Source organism: Heteronotia binoei, chromosome 13 (assembly GCF_032191835.1).
Source record: "Heteronotia binoei isolate CCM8104 ecotype False Entrance Well chromosome 13, APGP_CSIRO_Hbin_v1, whole genome shotgun sequence".
Lineage (NCBI taxonomy): Eukaryota > Metazoa > Chordata > Lepidosauria > Squamata > Gekkonidae > Heteronotia > Heteronotia binoei.
Window position 1 is genome coordinate 57866967 of NC_083235.1, and position 27690 is coordinate 57894656.

Below are 27690 nucleotides of genomic sequence, written 5' to 3' on the forward strand. Positions count from 1 at the left end.
AGGCTTCGTACCTTGGATAGTTGTCCGAGGAATGTGGGGGAATAGATATGATTTATGATATAGATGATAGACCTCACTAGCTTTCTTAGGTCTGACCACCGTTTTCAAGCTGTTGCATGCTGGTGTGGTTTTATTCCCTAATTCTTTGTGTTGGTTAACATCAGATACCAGCTCACGCCTTGCAAAGCCACAGAAGGTTGGTCATTAAGATGGGGGGTGGGGGTGGCGGGGGAACTCCAGCTGCTGGTTATAAAGGCTAGGCAAGCTTTGGCTGCCTTGAAATCGGGAGACACTTTAAATGCTGTTTCTTTTCCAAGACAGAGAATTTTGCTGAAATAAGCAACTCTGGTCATCTCTGCACATTTGTAGTGCTGCAGGAATCTGAAAAAGGTAAGAGTTGCTCTCATTTTTACCTGCTTGGTATCTTCTATGAAATGGCTTGCCATTGACTTGCTATAGCGTCTATTTTGATATTGTATATTATACTCCCATGTTTAGGGTAATGCATGATATCATTTTGTAGATCTTGAGATACACATACACTAAGAGCGTATGGTTCATAATGACTCCTATTGTTAAAAACATTACTCACTTTTAATATTCCCTATTTTGGAAATATGTGAATGCTCGTAAAGGGCAGCTGTTCTCATCATACGTATTGATTGTGTGTGCTGGGCAAGGGCCATGGCTCAGTGGTTTATCACCTGCTTGGCATGTAGAAGGTGCTAGTTCAATCCCCAGCATCTCCAGTATGTCATAAATGATACAAAAAACTTCAGCCTGAGACTGTGGGGAGTTGTTGCCAGTCAGAGTTGACTGTACTGACTTTGGCCATAGGATCAGAGTTGGAAGGGACCTCCAGGGTTACCTGCACAGGATTCCTGGCTAAACTGGCCTGGAGAAAAATTGTTGCCTGACCCCAAAGTGGCAATCATCAGCATTTTCCTGGACTTGTAAGAAAGGATCACAAGAACTAAGCACTGATGCAACCCTTCCTGCCCTCCCTCTCATGATCTGCCTAAGGTCACAGAATCAGCATTGCTGTCAGATGGTCATCTAGCCATTGTTTAAAAACCTCCAGAGCCCACCACCTCCCAAGGAAGCCTGTTCCACTGAGGAACTTCTGTCAGGAAGTTCTTCCTAATGTTTAACTGAAAACTGTTTTGATTTAATTTCAACCTGTTGGTTTTTGTTTGGCCTTCTGGGACAACTTGTCACTATCCTCTATATGACAGCCCTTAAAGCTTGTTATCATATCACCTCTCAGTCATCTCTGCTCCAAGCTAAACATACCTATCTCCTTCAGCCATTCCTCATAGGAGGTCTTATTCAGAATAACGTCTTATAATTGTCAGTATAATGGTCTTATTGTATAAATCTGCTTCATAAGTTCATGTATGCAAAGCCGAAGCAAAAAAACCTTATTTGTTGTTGTTTTAGAATCATCTACATAGGCAATAAGGGCACTGAGTTTGTCTTCTTCCCAAGCCCTATATGTGTTTTCACCACTTTGTTTCAATTTCAGCAAGCATAAAATGTGTTCACTGGTTTATCACAATGTTTTTACTCCTAGATTAGTAAGGTATATGTATAAACATGTTGAATAAAAGTGTGAAATCACTGAAACATGATCACAGTGCTCACTACAAGGTCAGTGTGGTGCCTGAAATCAAATTCTGCTTTGAGAGAAAGACCTTTGAAACTCAATTAGTAGTCATTATTGTACTCCAGTAACAGGCCAGAGATCCCCATAATGGTGCTCTTACCTAAGGTGAAGAGGGTCAGCGATAGAAATCAATACCGAATAGAAAAAGAATTTGCAGTTATGCAAATTGTGTGCAATGAACAAATTAACAAAGTGCCTGCAAATTTTTAAACTGAATATGCTGAGAAATTTAAGGAAAAGCTCATTTTGCTAGTACTTTTTTTAAATCTTCAGAGCTGACTGACGTGTGCTAGGTCAGGGTTTCCGTGGCCATGTATCAGTTCACCGTGCCCATGGGGATGATATAATGTGTTTGAAATACCTTCACATCAGTTTCTCATTTTGTATGGAAAGCTTATATGTCAAGAAGAAGTCTTCTTTCTAGGAGATGCTATGGCTCATGGCAGAAACCCCAGAAACTCAGAAGTTAAGGTACCAACAAGATAGGAATCAGGGCAATGCATAATTTCTCTGGGCCTGGTAGAATGTTGTAAGATGGTTCCATTGCATAATCTCATGCCACCCACACTTACAGTCTCATGACTCATGAAAAATGTATTTTATTTTTGGAATGGCACAAATAAACCATACCATGGTAACTGGAATGCTGGGCCCTGGTAAGTGTATCCCACAGATGCTTAGGCAATGCTGATTTGAATTATAACAACACCAATATATGTTCAATAAGTAAAAACAAGGATGGTATTATTTGTGTTTCATTTCTGAGGAAAAAATAGATGGGTGGTTTTTCACTAGGGTTGCCAAGTCCAATTCAAGAAATATCTGGGGACTTTGAGGGTGGAGCCAGGAGACTTTGGGGGTGGAGCCAGGAGAAATTGGGGTGGAGCCAAGATCAAGGCTGTGACAAGCATAATTGAACTCCAAAGGGAGTTGTGGCCATCACATTTAAAGGGACGGCACACCTTTTCAATTCCTTCTTTCCATAGGAAATAATGAAGGATAGGGGCACCTTCTTTTGGGGCTCATAGAATTGGACCTCTGGTCCAATCTTTTTGAAACTTGGGGGGGTATTTTGGGGAGAGGCACTAGATGCTATACTGAAAATTCAGTGCCTTTACCCCCAAAAAACAGCCCCCTCAGAGCCCCAGATACCCACGGATCAATTCTCCATGATTTTCTATGGGAATAAACCTCCCTAGGGAATAATAGAGTTCCCAGAAGACATTTCCCTCCCCTCCCCCCCGCTTTCTGACGACCCTGAAGCGGGAGAGGGCCTCCAAACCGGAGGATCCCCTGCCCCCACCTGGGGATTGGCAACCCTATTTTTCACTTTCATGTTTTGCATTTGACCCTAAAATTTAGCAAGCCCAGTCTGTAGTTTAATTTTCATTCTGTTTTATCTGGGGAAGTGTCTATAGGTGTTTAATACCAATGGATATGTTTATCTGATAAGCCAGCTATGTGCTGCTTAGTTGCTGGCCTCACTCATAGAACTGAGGTGACCATTTGTTGTTTCCACAGAGAGTTGCTTGTTTATTTTTCCTGTCAATTTATTTACCATCATTTGTAAGGGAGTGGATATATTAGGGTTGTGATCCAAGAAACTAAGCAAGGATAATCTATTGGAACTGGATATATATTGTCTTCAGAGAATCAACTCATCACCCCAGAACAGCATAACCTGCTTGGAGAATGTTGGAAGAGTAGGATGGCATTGTAGCTGAACTGGAAGAGTGCACAGTGTTTAGCTTTGCATCATATGCTTTTGCAGAAGTCTAAATGCTCTATGTCCTTTTGTCATGTGGAATTTTCTGGCACTCTGTAGTTATCAAATGGAAAAAGTAGGAGGAGGGGGCAGCGTGATCCATTACATTCTGATCTGTGCTATCCTGCTAGATGTTGAACCATAAAGGGAATATTGCTGTAAAACGTGTTCAGTATGAGAAGATGAAAGGATTGAGACCAATTAGAGGATGTGTGAACAGTCTCACAGTCTGTATTAACAGTCTGTACTAACTAAACTGCAACTCTAGTGAGCTTTCCATTTCAATGAAAGATTGTCAAGGAAAGGGTTATTTAACTGTCTGTTCAGAATGGTTATGCTTTTCTTCCTGGACAGAAATAGACATATTTTTTGTCTGAGTATGGAGGATTTTTGTGTGAACAAAAGGTGTTAAATAGCTCTTTTTCATTGCTCTCCTAGTAACAGCCTCTGTTCCTTTTTTAGTTTAAAATAGAAAATGTCAGGCAAAAAATGTCCATGCATTGTCTTTGTATTAGATGTGCGGTGGGGGGGGGGGGGGAGGTTTCACAAGAAGTGTAGTTTATTACCATCTAACCTCCATTTTTGTTGGCTTTTCTCTTTCTGCCTCCATCATGAGGATGTGGGACCAGCTTATTTCTGCTAGTCATCAGGTTTCTGGTCATTAACAGTTGAACACCCACAAACTAGCAGAAGGTGTGGGACCAACCCTCAGTCTTCTGTTCACTTAACAGTACCAGATCCTGTGGAAAACCAAATATTGTCCTGTACCTAGCCCTCCAGTTGTTAAGCAAGACTTCCATCGAATTAACCAAAATATGTTTAGCACAAATGATCTGAATTCCTAGCACTCAACAACACCCAAATCCACCTCAGCATTTTCTACACAGATGTATTTAGAATTGTTGGACTTCTCTGCCTAAACCTCAACTCAATGATGTAACCAAGATTACCTTCAGCATGCACACCCCACCCACTTCCAGCCTTCTGCTATTTTCTTATTTGGGAAATATTTCCAGGACCCAAAGCTGCCCCTTTCAGCCATCTTTTGACTCTCGTGACTTCTTACCTGTCCTGCAAGCCTGTCAAGCAGGGGTCCCCAACCCCCGGGCCATGGACTGGTACCAGGCTGTGGCCTGTTAGCAACTGGGCCATGAGTTATATTATTATTTCATTATATATTACAATGTAGTAATAATAAGAAAAAGATGGCGACATTGGTTTTATATCCTGCCCTCCACCCCGAATCTCAGGGTGGCTCACAATCTCCTTTATCTTCCTGCCCCACAACAGACACCCTGTGAGGTGGATGGAGCTGAGAGACCTTTCCCCAGAAGCTGCCCTTTCAAGGATAACTCTACAAGAACTGTGGCTGACCCAAGGCCATTCCAGCAGTTGCAAGTGGAGGAGTGAGAAATCAAACCCAGTTCTCCCAGATAAGAGAGTCTATACACTTAACCACCACACCAAAATAAAGTGCACAATTGTATCATCCCGAAACCATGCCCTCCCCACCCGGTCCATGGAAAAATTGTCTTCCACAAAACCAGTCTCTGGAGCCAAAAAGGTTGCTGTAAAGAATCTTTTGTTTTAAACTCAAACCTCTGGCCCTACAATAGGAGCCCACTTCTGTCCCCAGATAGAGCTGGAATCATGGCAAAGGTTCTTGATCTGCCCATGACTACCTCTTTCTTGAAAGCAACATGGTACTCTGTATGGACAGCCCATTATGTGTCTTCTCACTGCTTCCCCCTGTTTGGATATACCTTTTAAATTGTTTGCTGCCTGATTGCCTAGCGCTCACTTTGGCTCCGACTTCTGTTTGGAATCAGCAGGGTTTGGGTAGTTTGGGTGTTATCTTCCCTCTTTTGCCTCCCACTTCATCCTTTGTGAATGAAACACATTACAGAGTGTATTTGTGGCCTTGTAGAAAATTTGTGTCTTAACATGTTCATTTTAATTTGGGGTATTTTGCTCTATGATCAGTATTATCATGACTGCTTGAGTTTGCTAATTATTTCCCTCAGTAAACTGTCTCTGACTTTGTCATGCCTAGATTCTAAGTATTCCTTCCAAATTTCTAAAGGAGTTTTGGAACTTTGTTAGTAGATGCCTTTGTTATTTGCATACAGCACAGCCAAGACTGGATGCATTTTTTAAAGAAAGAGGCAGAATGTAAGACACAGCTCCTTTGGCACAGCAGTGAGAACAGGCAGAAAGAAGGTAGCTTTGTTTTGTTCAGGTTATCGTACTGCGAAAGTTGAAAAGTGGGGCACATTCACACAGACATGTGTTTCCCTATATCATATACGGTAACAACAGCTGTTACTAAATCTTTGCACATAATCCAGATGACATTCATCTACCAGATGCTTCTGTTCTGAAAGAACTGCAGTTTCAAAGCACTTGTATAACTAAAGCAAATCACTTGCAAATGGCATTTTTCTCCCACAAATGTACCTACTGTATTTGAGCTTATTGTGTGGAATATGGCTTTGTGTCACAAGCATACATGCCTGTGACATCAGTGGAAACCAAAGATAGATATTCCTCACAGTCGTTTCCCCTGTTCCCTGGAACATTCTTTATCATAATAGCAAGAAATGTGAGAAGCATTTTCTGGAGCCCACCTAAGGAAGTAAACTATGTGGATAGCAGATAGCTTGCACTTAATACTTCTGCTTGGTAAACAAGCTTTGAATATTTGTCATATGCCCTTCAAGAGTCATATGTGCACAATCTGAATGTTTGAGAGATTTTATAAAAATGATGCTGTGAGTTTAGACAAGCTGAGGCAGTGTGGGAAGTTGAAGACATTGTGATCTGTGGAGTTGCACCTCTTTGATTAAATTAATCTAGGATGTTGAACATTGAGTCATATTCATATTGCAGCTTTTTCTGACAGTGAAATCTTTCACCAAGGTCTTCTGGCTTCATTCCATCTAACAAGAATAAGTTTATCATGGGGTCATTTCTTTTAAAAGACATTTTGGTTTTTATGTAGCAGCTTCTAGGGCACTTCACCTCAAGTTCTTCAGAAAACAAGGTGCAAGCTTTCTTACAATGAAAATAAAACCTCCTTATTTTTAAATGAAATGTGTCCAGCTTTAGCTTCCAAGTCATCATCTTCTTCAGAAGTGTCAAATATTAAGCTCCTTGTGTCTTGGTAGGAGAGTCAGTTTTCAGTATTCTCTCTTATCTTTGAGATACATAGGCATATCTAATTTATCCTGATACTTTACGATTGCATACTGCAAATAAAAAAAATTCTTCTTCCTTTCCTGCTCTCAAGCAAAGTGTACATTGTCTGTGCAAGTGTTTGTTTTTATATTTTTCTGCTAACCTGGGCTGGCCCTACAGGTTTATAGAACAATTAGTCTTCTCTGTACCTGGCCCCATTCTCCACATCTACTAGTTCACACAGGGGCCAGGTGAAGAATTAGTTACAGGATGAAAAATGAAAAGATTGCCATGCCCTGCTCCCTAAAAAAAAAAACCCTTATTGGGCCTTATGTTCTTAGAGATATTATCAGTCATTGTCTTCCTTCATTCTTTTTATGTTTGATTTTTTTCAACCACAAAGACTAGATTTCAAGGAAGTTAGAATCCCTATGAATCTAGTGTAGCCCCAGAAATATGCTGGGGTTTCTACAGTGTTATGCATTTGGGAATATACAGTACACTAGAATCAGTTATGGTATTGTTCACAGTCTCTCCATTACCTGTATTTCTACAGCTTCCCGTCTTTGAGCTCATCATGAAGAGTGGCCGTGGCAGCAGTTCCTCCTTCCAGTGTTCAAGTTCCAGTGGTGTCGATCTTAGCCTTACTGGTCTACCTATGCAAGTGCTGCAACGTCCAAGCAGTGCCTCTCCAGGCAAGCACATCGCTCGCTCCATTTCCGTCATCACAGAAAACAAGCCAAAGAGGAATATCCTAGTGAGTATTATGGGTGGAAGGCTTGCTTTCCTGTGTAATTTATGTGGTTTCTTTTTCTTAATTGTAAATATTTTTTATTTAAGAATAGCTTTTAGCTTGGTGTTCTTGTTGAATGTATTCTATCACTTTTTTGAATAGAGTCCAGCATGGGAGTAGCCTAAGAAAAATGATCATTTTGTAATGCAACAATTTTTAACTTGAAAAATCTGCAAAACTACTGCAGCCCTCCATAAGAAGGTTTTCGTGGATTTGTTTATTGTGGTAATGTAGACATTATCTCACTAAATTACAAGCATAGATTCAGGTGGTGTGACACCCCGCCTCCTCCCCTGCCCCTTGGGCAGTATTGCCCTTTCTCAACTGTCTCTTGTCTGGGTGGCGGCCAGGGGGTCTCAGACTGGGTGGGAAGGACGGGTTGATGTCACCCTGTCAGCTGCTTCCAGACTGGCCTCTCACCTTGGCTCCCTCTCTCTCAGGTCCTCAGCCACTTGCCAGCATGCTGCTTCACCAACTCTCTTCATTGGCCCCCTTGCTTTGGCCGCCTCCCCCTTTTATTCCATGCCTTGCTTCCTCATTGGTCAGTCTGCTAGGCCCCTTCCCCCCTTTTAGGCTAGGAAGTCCAGCATTGGCTCTTGGCAGCCATGTGGGCTGGACTTGTTCTCAGGAGCCGCAGGTCAGGAGGTTCCTTCCCTCACCGCCTCAGAGTGGCAGTGCTGGCCACAAGCCCTGCTGGGTTCCCTGGGCTCAGTGCAGCCCTCTCAGCTCCTCCAGGCCTTTTTGGGGCTAGGCATTATTTTGTGTGCTCCCGGGGCCTGACGGGCGGGCTCTTCAGGGTGGGTTCAGTCCTGCCAGCTTCACAGGGCCCAGCTTCCTCCCTGACCGGTGGCTTCTGCTCAGCGTGGGGCCCTGAGCTGCCTCCCAGACAGCTCCCTTCCCAGGTGGGTGTGCAGGTTGTGGGGCTGGCTGTTCCCAGGGTTGGGGCCTCTGGGGAGCAGTGGGCAGAGTCCCAAGTGGGCGCTGGCAGGACAGGTGGGTAGTCATGTTCATCTGAAGCAATAGAACAAAGTTTGAGTTCAGTGGCACCTTTAAGACCAACTAAGTTTTATTCTGGGTATAAGCTTTTGTGTGCACAAACACTTCTTCAGATACATTGAAACAGAAGTCACCAACCATTAAATATAGGTAAAGGATGAGGAGGATGTTGCCAGGAAGGGCCAATTAGAGTCCAGATGCAGAAATAACATGATTATGTGGTTGTGGAATCTTTGTACACTAACATCCCTCACAAAGATGGATTACGAGCCATAAGAAACATGATTTCTGACAACACCACAACTAACTTTGCCACCAAAGTCTGTCATTTTGTTCTCACCCATAACCACTTCAGATTTGGTGACAAATTGTTCCTTCAGACCAATGGTACAGCCATGGGCAACCCATATGACCCCACAGAATGCTAGCATCTTCACGGCCGACTTGGAGCTGTGCTTCCTAAACTCCTACCCACTCACACCTCTCTTATACCCCCAATACATTGATGATATCTTTATTGTCTGGGCATAGACAAATACAGTGATCTAGTCATTCCATTTCCACTGTTAGAACAGAAAGCTGCTACAGCATCTTATAATACTTTGGCCTGCCATAAGGAAACAATAGGATATTATGGAACTCCTCAGTTAACACACAGGAAATTCATGAAGGAAATAATTGCTTCTTGGGAAGAAATGAAGAAGGTACCAATTTTAGGATATCTGAGAGTATAGCCTAGTACTTTGTGCTACATTCTCTCCTCCAGAAGAACTGAGAATTGGAGTTTTACAATTCTCTCTACTTTCTTCCCAACCCTACAGGTCAAATAGATCAGAATGAAATATTAATATCATATTCAGTTTTAGAAGAAGATGATCTAACCTAATTGTGTATTTCAAGTTACTTTGAAATGTATAGACGATTGTGATTCATTATGAAAAGAACCAGTTTAACTCATCAGTACTCATTTAAAGAACTGGGTAAACATGAGGAGAGAATGCATATTTTATTTAATATATACATTCCCACTCTGAGAGGGAGGGCATCTTAGCATGTGTGATTCCCACCAGTCAGTCAAGGAGGCAGGTTTTAATTTTCAAAGTTCTTGTTTCCAGTGGTGGGGGTCACCATACTCCTCAGTTCAGGTGTTCCCCAAGCTGTATAATAACCTCTTAAAACTCAGAGAGAAAGGGCTGCGGGAAAGGGCTGTGGATCAGCCTTTGCTCGACATGCAGAAGGTCCCAGGTTCAATCCCCGGCATCTCCAGTTAAAAGGACCAGGCAGGAGATGTTGTGAAAGACCTGTCTGAGACCCTGGAGAGCCTCCGCAAGTCTGATTAGACAATACTGACCTTGATGTAGCAAAGGTCTGATTCAGTAGAAGGCAGCTTCATACATGTTCAAAACTATGGAGAGGCACACATGCCAAGGGATTACTGTGCAACTGTGATGACAGCAGATAATCAAAAAGACAAAACAAATTAACAACATAAGGAGAGTATCATCAGCTTAGATTGTTTTCCCCCTTTAATTCAGAGTGGGATAATATGCCTTCTTTTCCTCAGAATAGAAGGGACTTTCGCAGTAAGCCTAATGTTCCTTTCTCAGTCTTTTTTTTTTTTTGTCCAAAAACTTTTTTATTGAATTTAATAAACATACAAATAAAGCAATCAATGACTGTATCTGCAATCATTCTTTGTGTATAAGTATAGCATACCAACAGAAAACAAAATATAAATATATATACAAAATACAAACAAAACAAAACATACATACATTCACTCACACATACATAATTGGCAGCTGAATTAAAAAATAAGTACTCTGTCCATATATTAATTACATCAAATTAATAATGTCATAATATCTACCAGGTATACATGTACGCATCTGATCTACAGGACCAAAAGAAAATTTAAGAAATGGAAGCCACTTGTACATCAGAGATTCATTACTTTCTGAATTGTTTATATTGCATAAACTATCTGCTATCTTGTCCATAGCATAGACCTCCCAGATTTTAGCATACCAGGTTTTAACTGGAGGAATATTGGGAGATTTCCAAAATTGGGCTAACACCATTTTAGCAGCAGCTAGTAAAAGGGATATCAGGGATTCTCTCAGTCTTGACGGGATGTATAAAAGTAGTTGCTCCTATCTTGGGTGGGAATGGCTGACATATTTAGCCTGGACAACTGATATGAATACCTATCTGCGAAGGCTGCCAGCATTGAATGCAAAAGTCAAACAATGACAGATGAAGAGATCTGGGTGGTGATTCTGCAGTTATTGCTACCCCAAAAGCAGGGTGCTCCCACCACTGGAGACAGGCAGTTTGAAATCTGTCTTCTTGATTGATTGGTGGAATTCACTCATGCTAAGATGTCCTCCTTCATCAGTGTAGAAGGAACCTTCATGGTAAATATAGTGTTCCTATTTTGTATATTCCTATTTTGATTTATATAAAAGTGTTCCCTCATCCTGTCTTTTTTTAAAAAATGTGATCAGTAGCTAAGGAACACCAGCAAGCACACCCTTTAACTTGCCTGCAGAAGTATTTGCCACCCTGGCATTGTAGGTGTTGATAACATCATTATCTTAGGGATGCTCTTCATGTCTAGATGAAAATTTGTCCCAAAACCATCCAGTTGATAACCAGTCCTGTGTTCTGAACTGTTGTTGGCATGTTCTCTTCTCTGCCTACTAGGAAGATGCAGGGTTTGGCACCTCCAGAGCTATGAACAATTTACGAAGATCCAACAGCACAACTCAGGTCAATCAGCAAGTGAATGGTACCTTCAAGTGAGTCTTAAATAAATTCTTTACTGAAAAGCCAGACAACTTGCATTAATGCATAGAACTTTATAGAGCCTATTTGATTCATGCTACTCTTTGAGAGCCCTTATTCAGAATATCCTTTGAAGCCTTCCTCCATGCTCTAGGAACCTACATATAGTATGTGGGATGAATGGGTTCTACTGTCTTGCACTGTAGTTGAACAGATGCTTCCTGGAAACAGTCCAAGAAATGTAGTCTTCTATAAATTCTGGTTAATTCTTTTTTGTTCCTCAGAAATCTTTTTAGGGTGCGAATAAACCTGGAAAGTATTTAGCCTGGCAACTGAAGAAAAAGAGAGAAAGTAAAATTATTAATAAAATTGTGGCTGATGGAAGAGAGATAGTAGATCAAGAAGGAATAGAAAGACAATTTTTTAAGTATTATGCTAATTTATTTAAGGGTGTGAAGATAAAAAAAGAAAAGATTGAAGCGTATTTGCAAAATATTAAAATAGCATCCTTAACTGAATATATGAGGAAAATTTTGAATGATCCAATTGAAAAAATTGAAATTGAAGCAGCAATTAATGCAATGAAAATGGGAAAGGCACCAGATGGATATATGGCTAAATTTTTCAAAACTTTTAAAGAAGAATTAGTACCAAAACTGCAAAAATTGATGAATATAATAAGAATAAAATGAAAAATACCAAACACTTGGAAAGAAGCTGTAATTTCGTTGATCCCCAAGGAAGATAGCGATGTTACGAATGTACAGAACTACAGACCAATTTCATTATTAAATGATGATTATAAGATATACACAAGAATCTTGGCAGAACGACTTAAACAATATTTGATTAACTTCATAAAGGAAGATCAAGCAGGATTTCTCCCTAAAAGGCAAATAAGAGACAATATAAGAACAGTTGTAAATATTGTAGAATACTATGAAAAACATCCAGAAAAGGAAGTCGCATTATTTTTTGCGGATGCAGAGAAAGCCTTTGGTAATTTGACCTGGGACTTTATGTTTGCAGTAATGGAAAAGATAGAACTTGGAGAACACTTCATAAGAATGATAAAAGCAATATATATGGAACAGCGAGCAAAGTTGTGTATAAATGCAGACCTCACAGAGGATATGATGATCAGTAAAGGTACAAGACAAGGTTGTCCGCTTTCACCATTGCTGTTTATAATGACTCTTGAAATTTTGCTGATGCAAGTATTAGATGATAAAAAAATTGAAGGGCTGAAAATTAGAGGATTTACTTATAAATATAGAGCGTTTGCTGATGATATAATGTTTATAGCTGAAAATCCTATACAAGTAATACCTTTGCTGTTAGCCAAGATACAAGAATATGGAGAGCTGGCGGGACTTTATGTTAATAAAGAAAAATCGAAATTTTTATGTAAAAACATGCAAGTAAATAAACAAAAGGAATTGCAGAGACTGACGGGATGTTAAGTTACTTCTAAAATAAAGTATTTGGGCTTGGAGATAACAATGAGGAATATTGATTTGTTCAGAAATAACTATGAAAAGCTATGGCATAAAATGGATGAAGAAATGGTGAAATGGAATAAACTTAATCTGTCATTGCTGGGCAGAATAGCTGCAATTAAGATAAATATTCTGCCGAGAATAATGTATTTGTTTCAAACCATTCCGATTGTGAAAGATAGCAAACAATTTAATAAATGGCAAAGGAAGATTTCAGAATTTGTATGGGCTGGGAAGAAACCAAGGATCAAAATGAAAATTTTAACAGATGCTAAAGAGAGAGGAGGATTCCAGCTACCAGATTTAAGACTATATCATGATGCAGTTTGCTTAGTATGGATAAAAGACTAGATGACGCTGAATAAAAAAAAATTAATGTTGGAAGCTCATGGAAATAAATTCGGCTGGCATGCTTATATATACTATGGGAAGAAAAAGATGGATGGGTTTTTTTCTCACCATTATATCAGAAATAATTTGTTAAATACATGGATGAAGTACAAGAAATATGGTGATGAGAGAAAGCCATTATGGATAGTGCCAGCAGAAGTAATAAAAATAACAGCTGAAATCAGTGAAGAGAGAGGGTTGTCATACAATCAATTACTAAAAATACAAAGTGGCAAAATAGAATTGAAAACTGCTGAGGAGTTGAATAAAAAATATGATTGGTTTCAAATGCAACAAATAAAAAGCCTGGTGGAGAATGATATCAAAACTGAAGGACTAAGACGTGATCAAACAGAAATGGAAAAAGTTCTGCTTGGCGATAATGAAAAATTATTTTCAAAGAAATATGTTACTCTTAAAATGGTCTATGGAAGATGAAGTAGTAAAATCTCAAATGACTGAGTGGGCAATCAATGTAAATAAAGAAATACAGATGGATACATGGGAGTATCTTTGGAAGAACTCTATGAAATTATCAACATGTCAGAGTATAAAAGAAAATTGTTTTAAGATGATGTATCGGTGGTATATGACTCCTAAAAAATTGGCAAAGATGAATAAAAAGATGCCAGACAGATGTTGGAAATGTAGAAGACATGAAGGTTCTTTTTACTATATGTGGTGGACTTGTGAAAGAACGAAAAAGTATTGGCAGATGATTCAACAAGAAATTTCAAGGATCTTGGGATATGAATTCAAGAAAGTAGCAGAGACTTTTTTATTGGAATTACAAACTGAAAAATTTCCAAAAGAAAATAGAACTTTGATCTGGTACTTGCTTTCAGCGGCTAGGATGTTGTATGCGCCGTTATGGAAGCAAGAAAAAATACCAGAAAAATGGGATTGGATTGCAAAAGTTATAACATGGAGTGAGATGGACAAACTAAGAAGAATCTTAAGAAACTATGATTTGGAAGTATATAAAAAGGAGTGGAAAAAGTTTAGATGTTATGTAGAAGAAGAATGGAATATAAAAGGATATTGGACAATTTTTTAATAATGCTCAAGTACTAGAAAAAAGTAGAATATGAATATAGGTTCTTATGGTTTAAAGGTACCCTTAAATGTTAGTATTTTAAGTATATAACTTCGGCGGGAGTCAAGTAATGGGGGGAGGGGGGACTAGAAAATAGCATATGGGATGGATAAAAAGAAGGTATTAATGGATATGGTTACCATATGTTATCAATAAAATTGTGTTTTCAGGAATTCTTTTTTGTTCCCTAGCAGTGCAGAACAGCATGGAGACTTTCTGACATTATTTGATAGCAGCTCAGGTGGAAGAAAGAAATTAGCAAGTTTGAGCAAAGTTTCTCCAGAAAAGAAGACCACATGGAATATTCTGGTAAGGGCATATCAAGAAGGGCACAGTAGAAGGAACTGTTAGGATCAGTGCTAACGTTTAGTCACCGTGTTCCTAAGGAGGACAACTCCATGAATATATTTGGGGTCTTCTCAATTTTATACCATAAGTATACAGCTCTTGCTCCATTGTTACTAGTGAATAGAGAACTACCTACATCTTGAATCATAATTGGCTTATTGATGGAGTAGCATTTGTGAAAACTTGAAAAGTTAAACTTTTTTTTTTAAGAATTACAAAATGATTCACTTTTTGTAGATGCATTTTCTTACACTGTTATCTGTATGAATCACTATCTACTGGGAGAAGGGGATCACAGCCAGTATCAGAGCACAAGCTTGATCCCTGAAAGTTAAGAGGATCTCAGGCAGAAGAAGTTATTAGAAAAGACTTTGCCTGCCCAGAGATCTGGAGATCCGTTAGCACAGTTAACAATAATGAGGAAGATGGACCAATAGTCTAATTGACTGTAAGGGTAACTCATACAGCATTTCTGGCAGGGTTGGCATTTGGCCTTAATCTGTTTGCCTTCACCTTTTGAAGTAATATGGGTGGCAACCAGAGTAGGCCATTTTAGTTGTGGGCCCTAAGTTGTGGAATGCCCTCCCCATGGTGGTTTCCCAGGCATCTAGCCTAAGTTTTGCGTGCTAGAAGAAATTCTTTTTTTTGCTCAGTTGTTTGTTTACTTGCTTTGTGATGTTGTTTAATGCTTAGAGAGTTTTGTTGATTGCCTTGTGATTAGTTGTTTTTGTAATATTTTTATCTTAGTGGTTCTAATTTTATACCCTACATTGAATTCTTTTGTGTGGAACAGTTTTTATAGCATCTTTTATCCTCATGTCTTCACTATTGCGTATAATTTTGTTCGTAGTAATTTCATTATATTTTTTCATGTTCTGGTTTTTGCCATTTTAAGCCGTTGTGAGCATTTTTTTCCTGAGAAAGTGGGTGCTAAAAGTAAACTTTGGGATTTTAGTGAAAGGCAGAGCATTGCCCAGATTGTATAGTGTCATTGCACAGTGCCTTTTGTTTTGTGTCTGTCATGCATCATGACACCTTGACCCTGGTTAGTTGGTTGGCTGCACATGCTTCTTATTTGTCCAGGAATTATGGGCCATACTTACCTGATACCTTGGTGCATACGTGAATCTGCATGTTGTATTGTTCAATAAATTACATTTCTGTTTACCTTTGCAGAAATTTCAAGTCCGTTTCAACAATCTGAGTGTTTTCATCCAATTCTGAGTATAATCCAATAGCATTTACTAGCCTTGGTTGCTTAGACTTGTGAATGCTGACTTGGAACATGTCAGAAAGCTTGAAATACATTTTTTAAAATTGTGATTAGAGTAATAATTTCAGAGGAAGGATGACTGACTCATAACAAAATTGAGAATGATGAGCAGAGAAAATTTGTATTATGGGCCCATTCCTTTTCGCTTTCAAAGGATCCAAAGCCTTTTCCCCCAGTTAATAGCTGATATGAATAAATTTGCTCTCTCACAGTATTCAAATAGTAGTAATTTGTCACTGGAAAACACACTTCTCCCCCCCTCTCCCCTCGGCACGGTGCAGTAATTTTGCAATAGTGAATAGAAATGTGGTTGTGTGAGTGTTATGGGCAACTGCTGTTCATTCCTGTACAGCATTGGAATGTACATCTTTCTGTTGAACAGTTATAACTCATTTGTATTATCAGGGTGTGATATTCTCCACTGCTTTGGATCAGAACTAATGCTAATACAGCATTATCTGCTCTTTTGTCATCTGGAAAATCCCCTAAAGCTGCATCTGAGCAGTATTTTCCACCACATCAGATCTAAGTCTGAAGTATTAAAGTAGAAATGATCCCCATAGGATTGCTTGTTCATTGCAATACACTTCACAGGCACTAACTATTAAGAAAATAATTTTACAGCATTGGAATATGAACATAACATACGAACATATGAAGCTGCCTTATACTGAATCAGACCTTTGGTCCTTCAAAGTCAGTATTGTCTTCTCAGGCTGGCAGCAGCTCCCCAGGGTCTCAAGCTGAGGTATTTCACACCTATTTGCCTGGACTCTTTTTAGTTGGAGATGCCGGGGATTGAACCTGGGACCTTCTGTTTACCAAGCAGATGCTCTACCATTGAGCCACCATCCCTCCCCAATATAGTGTCTGACATTCTGAGCTGCTCCATACCACCACTTCTGGGCTTTAGGAGAACCCAAAACTTGCAGGATATGTTAATGAAAGCAGACTCCTCTATTCAGAGTAAGCCAAGATGTCCCATAGGACATTTCCTTTGGGGAGGGGGGGGTTTGCAAAGCCTGTAAATATGTCTTGCCCATATCTAAATATGTGGACCCCCTGAGCAAGGTGTAAAGATCAGATTAACTTCCTTCAGCAATTGTAGTTCCAAGTTTACAATTTATACCCTGGTTTGCAGTTGTTTTGAAATGTATATTGGATGTTCAGTAAAACCAATTGAAACACATGTTCTTGAACATATTTCCCGTCTACATCATTTGGCTCCCAGTGTTCCCACGGTGGAGCATTTTAGAGCAACTTACCATAGTATTGACTCCATGAGGTTCTTTGTTATCCAGAGGCTAGAGAGCTCCAAATATAAATCTGGGGATTTACAAAAGGTATTACTTCAGAAGGAATGGATTCATTGTTTAAAAACAATTGAATTTTGGGTTTTAAACCAGTCTTGTGATCTGTCCTGCTTTATATAGAAATGTTTATGCTTTTGTTATATAGAAATGTTTATGCATTATGACAAAATGGATCTCAGGTACCTTTAAACTGAGTAAACGTACAACACCTATGTGTCTCTTTTTATGTAACTGTGGTCAGTTTTGAGCATGCATCATTGTGAATAGATGTAGGAATTGCCACTAGTAGTCTTTGGAATGTTCAGGTAATTCTCAGGTGATATTATCAAGTGTTTATTATTTATTGCAAACATTCTTTATTGCCTTAAAGTAACAGAGTTTATAATATCTTCAGATTGTTGTACTTTACCTGTAGAACTTTGGAAATCTCAGATTATTGAGAAAGCAATTTGTATGTGAAATGTGGTTTATCATATGGAGGAATTATTCTATTCCTGGGACCAACATCTACATGAGGAGGACTCCATCTTGTATTTATGAACATTAAGCAATTGATGCACTAATAAGGATGGACAGAAAAATGGAGAAGTTGTTTTTGCCTCTTTAGAGACTGAATTATTGGAGTCCTGTCCACTTTTGGAATTTGACTATATGGTATCAGTGATTTGGTTGTTAGTTTGTACAAAAATATTTTGAGATAATAGAGAAAGAATTTGTGACACTTTTATGTGTTTGTGTTGCACAGTTGTTTATTTTGCTGCTATTGTTTTCTGTGCTGCCACTTATTTTTGTCTTGTGCTACCCAAGCAATTCCAGTGTCGCTTGCTACATTGCAATCACTTTTGAAAGGTGTTGTCTCCAGTAGGCTTTGGCAGATTATATGGGATCAGTTTGCATTACCATACATTTGGTGGAAATCATGGTAGGGTTGGTATGGGTCATGTGTTAAAATAAGGATGCTTATTAAAGTATCTGGATGTGTGTTATTGTATTCAATGGCATTGGTTTCCTCTCATGCTTATTTCTGGTTACATTGTGCAGGATGAGCAGCCTAGAACCTTTCCTGTCCCATCCAGCACCAGGGAGACCCCTGCAGGCATGAGGAAAAAAGAAATTTGTGTGCCACTTGCAGCCAACTTCACTGCCAATAACAGGTGAGAAAGACATTAACCCCCCCCCCCCCCCCCCAAGTCTTAAGTTTGACTGATAGGTGCTCTGCTAGTGCTATTGCCAGAATAGCTGAAGATGCGGTAATTTTTATGAAAAGGACTTCTTATGAGAGCTGCAGATTGACATCTATAGTAGAGCTGATCCAGATTTCTTTAGCTTAACTTTCTCTGTGGGGAGATTGAACTACCTCTGTGCAACAGAGTTGTATCCCAGCATTTCCCCTGATACTGCCCAGTATCACACATAAGGATTCCTTACTTTGTCTCTTGCATATATTGGAGAGAACAGCAGCAAAGGAATCTGAGTTGAATGTTCAAGAGATATGTGAGTGTGCACAGCACATACCTTCCTGACTCAGGAAATTAGAAAATTACAGAGCACAACTTTCATCCAGCATGTAGCAGACCTCTGTATGCTTGCAAAAAGTGTTTCTGCAGGCTGAACACACCCAGTTCCCCTATCCATGGCTCTTTTGTTCCACACTACAGCTATTAAGGCTTAGAGGTGGTTCATGGCTCTTTAAAAGTACCATATCACTGAGAGAATGCAGCTACTATGCCTTCTACTTTTTCTTCCTACCTGCTGTGGGAAGTGGGATATTGCTACATGGCAAGTGGAAGAGAAGAGTAGATGAAAGAAGCAGGGGAGCAGCAAGGCAGGAAAGACAGGCTTGGCTCCTGTACCTTGTTTCCACTCATATTCTTCATTCTCCATTACCAAGGTGGTCCTCTGCTGGGGAAAATACTTTCCTTTTAGCTAGCCACTTTCCAGTTCCTTGAAAGACATTGACTCTGAACAAGCAGAAGTGTGTAGCACCAGAGGAAAGTGTTTTCTGCCGCAAAGGACTGCCCCTGCTATGGTTGGAGTACAAGTGGAAAGAAGATATAGACTCCAAGACGATTTAGCTAGCCTGTTTCAAACTCTTTGTCATCATGATTGTAAGAAGAAGGAGAGGCAGGAGAATCTGTTAGGTAATCTGCTCCAGAGCTAAGCTTTACCTAAGTTGTGAATGAGGGGGTGGCCTAGTTGATAAGTCTCTGAGTGGTTCTCTGTTTGGATGGGATATTGGAGAAAGTATGTTTAGGAAAAAAGTAAGCTAACATTGTCTTTTTCTTCTGTGAGGAGTAACAAAGGTGCCATGGGCAACTGTGTCACCACCATGGTGCATAACAACTACTCCACTGCAGACAAGACCCCCGCACCCAAGAGCTCCAACCAGGCTACAACTTCACTGAAGTAAGTCCTTGAGAGCAGCTCGAAGGGCCTAATTGTAGCAGCTTCTCCTGCATTTCCAGTACAAGCAAGTATATGGATCAGAGAGGGTTTGAAGAAAGAAGACATATCTAGGTGTGGGGAAAGTGGCAAGAATGAATATTCACCTTCAGTGTCCTGAATAACCACTTACAAGTCTTGAATGACAAGTCCCACAAAGAACACTTGAGTTTCAGGATACATGTGCTACTGGAATTCTGTGTCTCTTTATCTTAAAAAGCAGTCCCAGGTGGTGCTGGGGAATATGTATCCCCTGCACACATACAGCTGCTTTCAAGTGTCAAAAGTCATAGTGGGAATTTCAGCACTGTGTTCTTGCTGGTGTAAATTTTCATTTGTCTCTTGTAACTGGGGTAGATGTAAGCAAAAGGAAGCTCCCTTTACCATATGCTAAATGTTCAAGTTTTCTTTCTCTTTCCAGTATGCTGTCATCCCTTGTCCAGGACAAGTATAAATGCAGATGAGAGCATAGGAGCATTTTTAATGGATTGGTGGCCAATATGTAATGCTGTATGACTGAATTTTCTTACTTCCAACATATTAATTACCCTAGCAGTTTGTCTACATAAAAGGGGAATCAGTGTTGTATAATTATCTTTGCTTCAAGGAATAGAAAAGTGTTGTGAAAATGGGCATAGAGCAGTTCCTTCTCTCAGTGTGTTGTTGTGTTGTTCTGTGCCCCACAATCTGGAAAACTGACAGATCATTCCATCAAGGTTTCCCTGATGTTTGTGACATCATGCGCATACTTGAAGTCCATTATTAGGCTTCTGACTAGAGTCTTGACTTCCTTCCTTAGCAACATTATCAAAGCCACCTCCAATGAAGATACAGAGAGCAGCAGCTATATGAAGTCCCAGAAAAACTTTTCCAGCAGTAACATATTGGCTTGGAACAATAATGCCAGCAGTAGCATCCCCCTCAGGAGGCAGGAAGTGTCAGAAGAGGAGGCTGAACGGTAAGCATGAAAGACCTGACTGGTAAGGGAAGAGAGAGCTGGAGGAAAGGGTGGCAGATTTGATAGACCCATTAAGAGGAAGCCACACAGCTCAGAAAGGGAGATGCAGTGCATTGCTTGTTGGTAGTTTAACTGGTGTGCATCTAAACAAAGTTTGGGTTCAGGGGCATCTTTAAGACCAACAACATTTTGTTATAAGCTTTCATGTGCATGCACACTTCTTCAGATACATCTGAAGAGGCATCTGGTTATTTCCAATTCATAGATCAGATCCTCCACAGGACTTTCTTGCGTGTTGTTGGTGAGCAGCAGGTCTGACCTGGGATTTAAGGGAGTCTCCCATCATGGATGTGTTTCACTCCCCTTAAAGGAATAGGTCTGTAGTCTAGAAGTGCTCTTGGACCCAATCCTACTGCTAGATAAGCAGGTGGCAGCTGTGACCAGGAGTGTCTGTTACCAGCTTTGATTGGTTAGCCAGCTGTGGGCTTTTCCTGGGCAGAAAAGATCTGGCCACCATTGTACATGCCCTGATTACATCGAGATAACTGGCACATGCTTTAAATAGGGCCACCTTTGAGAAGTGTTTGGAAACTTCAGTTGGCACAGAATGCTGCCACTAGGATGTTGACTGGAGTGTGTTGATCCATAAAGGTGCTGATGTTGACCCTTAAAGCCCTAAATGGTTTGGGACCAACATACGTATGCCCTTATGAACCCTCTTGACCACAATAGTTGATTTTGGGGGCTCCCATTTCCTGAGATTAGGCAAGTGGAAGCCTGAGAGAGGGCCTTCTTAGTCATGGCACCAAAATTCTGAAACTGTCTCCCCAGGGAGATTTGTCTTCTCCTGTCTGTTGCCATCTTTTGCTGGTGGGAAGAGACTGTGTTTCATTTGGCATTACCTCAGTGATCCCTCCTTCCTGAATAATGTTTTAATTGTTGTTTTTTTTGCCCTTATACGTATTTTAGCTCTCCTTTTAATAGTTTTGATGATGTGTGTGTGTGTGTGGTTAGTTTTAAAACGTGCTTTTATTATGTATGTTTTAATTTGTTAGCTGCCTTGGTGGCCCTTGTGAGGGCAGAAAGGCAGGATATAAATTTTGTAATGATAATAATTTCTGTAAAATAGTACTGATAAACTGCAGCTTAGGTCTTGGTTCTCTTCTATGCTTGTCAGAAATATAACCTTCTGGAATGCCTAAATTGTTTGGGTGTTGTACTCCACGTTTAATAAAAGCCTAGAAGAAACATCTCTTTCCAGACATAATAATCTGGTGGGCAAGGACTGTTCTTTGAGTGTGGCACCTCTTTAGAGCAGAAGCTGCTTTGTTATTGCTGGAGCCTTTTCCTACCCTTTCAGGTTCATTAACCAGGTCAATTTGGCTGCTGTGACCATCCAGCGCTGGTACAGAAAGCACTCGCAGAGGCACAAGGAAGGCATGACCCAGCTCGGGCGCTTACTAACTTCCAAAAGAGAGGTCTGCTTTGCGTATTTATTTATTCATTCATTCACTTATAGTCCACCTTTCTCATAGGGACTCAAGGCAGATTACACATAGTGAGTCAGTACAAATCAAGAATATGGGACATTCAGTAAACAATGCATTAGGATTGTAGAAGTCTGGAATCAATCAGAGGAAATTGAAGCATAGCACAAGTATTAACATGACACATTAAGCAGTGCAAAAATTACATTATAAGATCCTTCTTACAATAAGCTGTATGCAGTAGTACAGCCCACAGTCCCTAATCATATATGTATTTTAATGAAGTCTCCTCTGTACACCTACCTTGTGGGAAAAAGGGCAAACTTTGTTTGCTCCCCAAACAGGATATATTTTTCTTAGCATGCCAGAGTCTTCAAAGAATCTTGATGGCTTGATAAGGATTTTTAGCTTATACAGTAAGCTGCTGAAGGCTGAAGTGAAGTACACATTGCTAAATTTAAGAGGCTGAATGAGCCAGATGCAAGTTTTTCAGATTATTCTCAGTAGCCAGATCATTGTGACCCAGCTGGTGGCCTGTCTGTGAAATAGTACCTCTGAGTCTGTCCCTGACATTTGTGTTTTGGAAGGAATAACCTTTTATTGCACTAACCATTTCCAGACTAAACAAAGGGGCTTGTTGGCTCCAGATTAGCCAGGGCTGTGTATCTTTGTATTGGATGTCCACCATCCCAATTCTTTGGATAGGAACCCTAAATTAATTATGCAGATATACAGATGTGTGGATATTTGCCTGTATTGTGTGTCTCATTCTATTTCCTGAGGAAATTTTGAAAGAATGTGCAATTGTTTGGTGAAAAGTAAAGAATGTGAATATTGGTTAAAGGTACAATACAGAGAAAGATGTGAGGGAATGATAGGAAGAAGAGAGAGAAGATGTGCAGGGCTCCAGTGCCTATGTCCTTATTGCTAAATTTGCATGGGTCTGTTCAGGCTGTCTCTGATAACTTCAGTTTCACCAGGTGTGTGTGTATGGGGGGGGGGGGGTTCACAGCTTTCAGAGAAATGAGCTTGTCTTTAAAGAAAACCCCAATTCTAATTCAAAGAGATTTACTTGTGCTGCTTTATGCAGAATTGAATCATGTGCCTACTGTTCTAAAATAATCCAAACTTCACAGTTCTTCATATGTTAATTTTTCCCCCCCAAAGCTCTAAATTATCTCATGGAGACAACAGTAATAAGGCAGTAGTTCATGCAGGACTGCTGCAATGCATTTTTTAATTTGTTGTCCTATAGTAACAGAACTCTGAATCTTAATTGCACTATATCTAAAATGATCTGGGGTATATCCTCTGAAGCATTCTGATATTTTTAAATCAATGTTCTAGGAATGCAGCGGCTGTATTTGCCTCTATTTTTAGGTCATTGGTCTATATAAACTCAGATGGTAGATCATTAAGAATACCTTGATATCTAATAATCATAACTCATTGTAGGTGTTCCTTGACAGTAAAAATAAGGGTATAATTAACAAGAGCTTTAAAATACCATTACAAGTTAGAATTGCCCTTGGGGGTAACTGAAGGATTTGATCAGGGAAGTGGGGCAGAGATCCATCTGTACTCTGCACTGAATAGAATGCTGATAACTTGGAGTGATCTCTTCTGTTGTGTATCACTTAAGGAAAGACAACAGCATCTCAAAGAGGAGGGCAACCTCTCAGATTTGCAGCACAGGCGAGAAGAAGAGCGGAAGAAGATTCGAGAGGAGAAGGCACGATTGGCCAGGAAAGCAGCCATCCAGGTCAGGCTCATTATGAACTTTGCACCCTTGGGAAGATGTTATTGGTCTGTAGTGAAGAACAGAAAGTTAGGTCAGGTACATTTACTGGTGCTTCATGTTGGAAGAGCAAATGAATGACAGAGCTTTCACACCCAATTGTCTGTTCTAGGAACTGCAGCAGAAACGGGCCCAAAAAGTCTTGGATACACAACGCTTGGTTGAGGAGGAGCTGGCGATTATGAAAGAAAGCAAGAAAGCAGGAAGAAAAAAGCCTGGGAAGGCTGGCTCTGTGAAGAATAGCAGCCCTGCCAACAGTGTAATCAAAGCCAATAATGCAGGTAAGAAGTACTGACAGATTGGGAAGGTATAGGTCCAAAGGTCACCAGAATGCCCCTGTGGTCCAGTTCCTGTGCACTAATCTGGACCTTGTAGATGAATCATTATATTGGATTCCCAGTGATTATTAGCAAATGCTGCTTGATCATACAGATTCTGGAGTGCTCCAAACCAGCAATTGCCAAAGCTCTGGATTGCTGGTGGTGGGGGCAGGACCCTGGACCTGGGTAGTTTTGAAAAATAGAACCTACCAGATGGGATCCAGTACTCTATAAGCAGAAGGTACTGATGGTTACAGACCATCCCTGTGTTTTCCTTTCTCCCAGAAGAGTTTATTCCCAGGGTCACTGAACTAATGTAGAGTAGTAGCCACACTTGTCAGGAGGCTGCAGTGGGGAGGAAATGAAATTGCCCTTCCTTGCTCTTCTATCAGTAGCACTCCACTGACAGAAGAGAGGAAGAAATAAGCAATTTCTTCCCCTTCCTCCTCTTCACAGAAGCTCACTGACTTATGTGGCTGTAACTCCACGCAGGTCCCACAACTCTGGGAATAAACTTTGCTGAAGTGGGAAAAGACTGCTGAGGGAAGTGAAAGCTAGGAAGATGTGTGATCTTAAGCTGGATCAGGTCCACTGGAAACATCATACCTGAACTGTATGCTGGTATTGTATTGGTCCAGTTTTAAATGTTCCTATAATGGAAAGCTTTCTCCATTCCATTGTACTACAGTTGTATACCCAACAATATGAGGAATTCAAGGAGGAGTCCAATGTAATGCATGCCCATTTTTCTCCTTGTAGTGAGATGCAGATGCTAATGAGCTGTAACAGTTAAAGTTTTACCAAACTGTACCTTTGTGCATGTAATAGAGAAACTCCCATCCTAATATTCATAATCTTTATTGCTTCAGAAATATTCCTTTGCACATCTGTAAAACACTAAGCTCTGAAATTTTCATGGGTATGATGCGCCGGCTGTTGCAATTGCTACTTTTTGTCATTTACAGATGCTAACTTCAACTTGGCAGCTACAGACGTAGAAGAAAACACTACCATGGCATGTCTCTCTATCCCAGGACAAAACAAGCTACCTGAAGAGCAGCCACAGGTACTGCCTTTTACCTTCTCATTCTTCTAAAAGCGACTTACTTTTTTCACTGTTTACCGTCTCACTTCCTAGTTTGCGCAATTCCCAGTTGTTTTGGCTAGGAAATAATTCCCTTGCAAAATTTACTCTGTCCCCTCCATTTGAATGAAGCATTAGTGATTCTGCCCTTTTAGCACTTTGTGCAGTCTCACCATGCGTGGATTCCTTCTCTTGCCTAGGATATCAGCTCTGGAAAGATGGCCAGTGAAGACCTGGAGGCAATGATCACTGCGGCAAGTAGGGCACAGTCCAAAGTTACCCTTAATGAGTTATTGGACACACTAAAGCTATTGGAGGAGGAGCCAGAGTTGCTGCCACAGCCAAAGACCTGCAAGGAGGATAAATATGCCTGGATTGATGGGGTAACTAATATAAGTGGGATAAAGAAGGGGAAAAGTTTGCACTACCTTTATCCGTTTTCTCTGGCTTTTTCTAAAGTGATGAGCCTGAATTTGAGTTCTTTTTTTTTTTTTGGAGGGTTTTTTTTTTTTTTGCATCGGTATAGAATCCCAGCATGTGAGAGATGCACCCCTTTGCCCTTGATGACTATGTTATGTTGCTCTCTGGTTAAAGCAGGTTTGCTATGAATTGTGAGGTCCAGCTGCTTCCACTGTGATGGTTTGCTTATTCATTTCAAAGAGAAACGAAGTGGGGGAAAGAGTCCTTTCATTATCCAGGAGCTCCTTTCCTTCACTAAACTTACTTCAGTATCTGATTCACAGTGTGCTTGGGGGTGGTTCTTTTGGGAAAAGTGGTCATACAAACAAGCTTTTATTCACAGCAGTTTTATCTGCCCACAATTGTGAAAAGTCTTTCTGATCTGCATTGCTTTTGCTTTCCAAGTCTAACATTGATACACAGTGTTTTTTCCTTCCAACACAGGAGGCAGATTCAAATTCTCTTACTGCTGACAACCTGGAGAAGTTTGGGAAACTGAACTGTTCTCCAGGAGTCCCTGAGGAAGGCACATTGCTGTCAGAGGCCAAACTCCAGAGCATTATTAGCTTCTTGGATGAAATGGAGAAATCTGAGCAGGAGCGACCCAGGTCTGCTGCTTCACAACGTGAGGTGAGTTGAGTTGACTTTCAGTAACTTTGGGGATGGTCAGCTTGCAGGGAATGCATTGGGAAAGGGATATCTCCACCTGATGGGAGCAAAAAAGAGAATTGGAGTTGAAAGTTTGTGTCTGGAAAGGGGCTGTAACTTGTCGCTGGCCTCATTTTTTCAGGATATGATTTTTGGGGCAGAGCCTGAGATAACTAAGGAAGAAAGAGTTTACAACTAGTAAAATATGGGTTGAATCCTGTTAGAAAGTGTTCCATAATAGAGGCAATGCCTTGGAGCCTGATTTACTAACATGTTGAAGGCACTGTCACCAAGACTTATGGTTCCAGAAGCCTAAGATTTCAATCTGTAGAGAAGATTGGTGAGAGAGGGAGGGACTGACATTTGTTTCTTATGCTGTCCCTTTCTAATTGTGCCATCTACCAGGGGCTGTTGTCAGAAGAAGAGCTAGCTCACCTGGATCAGGCCTCAGCTGTTGCCACAGAAGTCACCAGCTCCATTATGCGTCTGAAGTTAGAAGTAGAAGAGAAGAAGAGAGCAATTACATTACTACAGACAGCACTGGTGGGTGAACAGAGCCTAATTCTTGGGCAGTCTGCATGTGCTAGAGAAGAGGGAGGCTGTATCATAACATATGGTGGAACCAAGGGCTTAGCTGTACTGTGTGAGTAGGTGCTTGGGTCTAAATTCTGTGCAGCTAAAGAGGTAGAACCCTACCTGCTTTGGCAGTCCATGCTTTTGCTCTTCGGCTTGTGAGACCAGCTTGAGTCATGAGCATCAGCATAGGCCTAAGGATCAGCATGTGTATAGGTATTTTTCTGTACTCTCTCCCTTCCTTAGGGGTTTAATTTGACTGATTCTAAACAGACAGGGTTTTAGCTGTCATTGATATGGCCTGATTATTGCCCCCTGCCCTGCCAGGCTCAGCAGCGGGAGCTGACTGTGCGTCATGTCAAAGAGACAGAGAAGGAGTTGAGTCGCCAACTAGCATTGCAGCGAGAGCAATATGAGGCAGCTGTCCAGCGGCACTTGGCCTTCATCGACCAGGTAACCCTTCCTCCATCCTTTTGTTAAATGGGGCCTGGGAAGGCTGAAAAGTCCTTCAGTCCCATCCATGCCCTTCTATTTACAGTCCCCTTCCTAGAACCCCCCGCATTGAAAACTTACCAACACTCTCTCTGATTCATTTAACAGATGAGGTCAAAGTGCAGTGCTGACTAGGATTGTGGGGCTTAGAAACGCTGAGAGAACACTGAGATAACTCCTTTGTTGCTATGCAAAAAAACTTCTAGATATTCAGCCTCTCGGAATATTAAATGCAAAAGACCTAATTTCAGCAAGTTGCAAGACGATTTAATCACTCTGTGGAAATTGCAGAAAAAAACATTAATACAGTAGCAACATCTTTTGTT

At 40.5% G+C, this 27690-nt stretch overlaps 1 protein-coding gene across 1 annotated transcript in view; it reads left to right on the forward strand.

The window, feature by feature from the left end:
* The first annotated feature begins 253 nt into the window (after positions 1-253).
* The window catches only part of CEP131 (centrosomal protein 131), a 53771-nt gene continuing 26334 nt past the window's right edge, over positions 254-27690 (forward strand). The window contains exons 1-15 of the mRNA XM_060252839.1: positions 254-390; positions 7165-7365; positions 11104-11198; positions 14361-14478; positions 18145-18257; positions 19396-19509; positions 20345-20503; positions 21864-21981; positions 23633-23752; positions 23901-24069; positions 25074-25174; positions 25393-25575; positions 26096-26281; positions 26705-26842; positions 27200-27325. Coding sequence (XP_060108822.1) covers positions 7186-7365; positions 11104-11198; positions 14361-14478; positions 18145-18257; positions 19396-19509; positions 20345-20503; positions 21864-21981; positions 23633-23752; positions 23901-24069; positions 25074-25174; positions 25393-25575; positions 26096-26281; positions 26705-26842; positions 27200-27325 — 1920 coding nt within the window. The 5' untranslated portion in view covers positions 254-390; positions 7165-7185. The remainder of the gene's footprint in view (positions 391-7164; positions 7366-11103; positions 11199-14360; positions 14479-18144; positions 18258-19395; positions 19510-20344; positions 20504-21863; positions 21982-23632; positions 23753-23900; positions 24070-25073; positions 25175-25392; positions 25576-26095; positions 26282-26704; positions 26843-27199; positions 27326-27690) is intronic.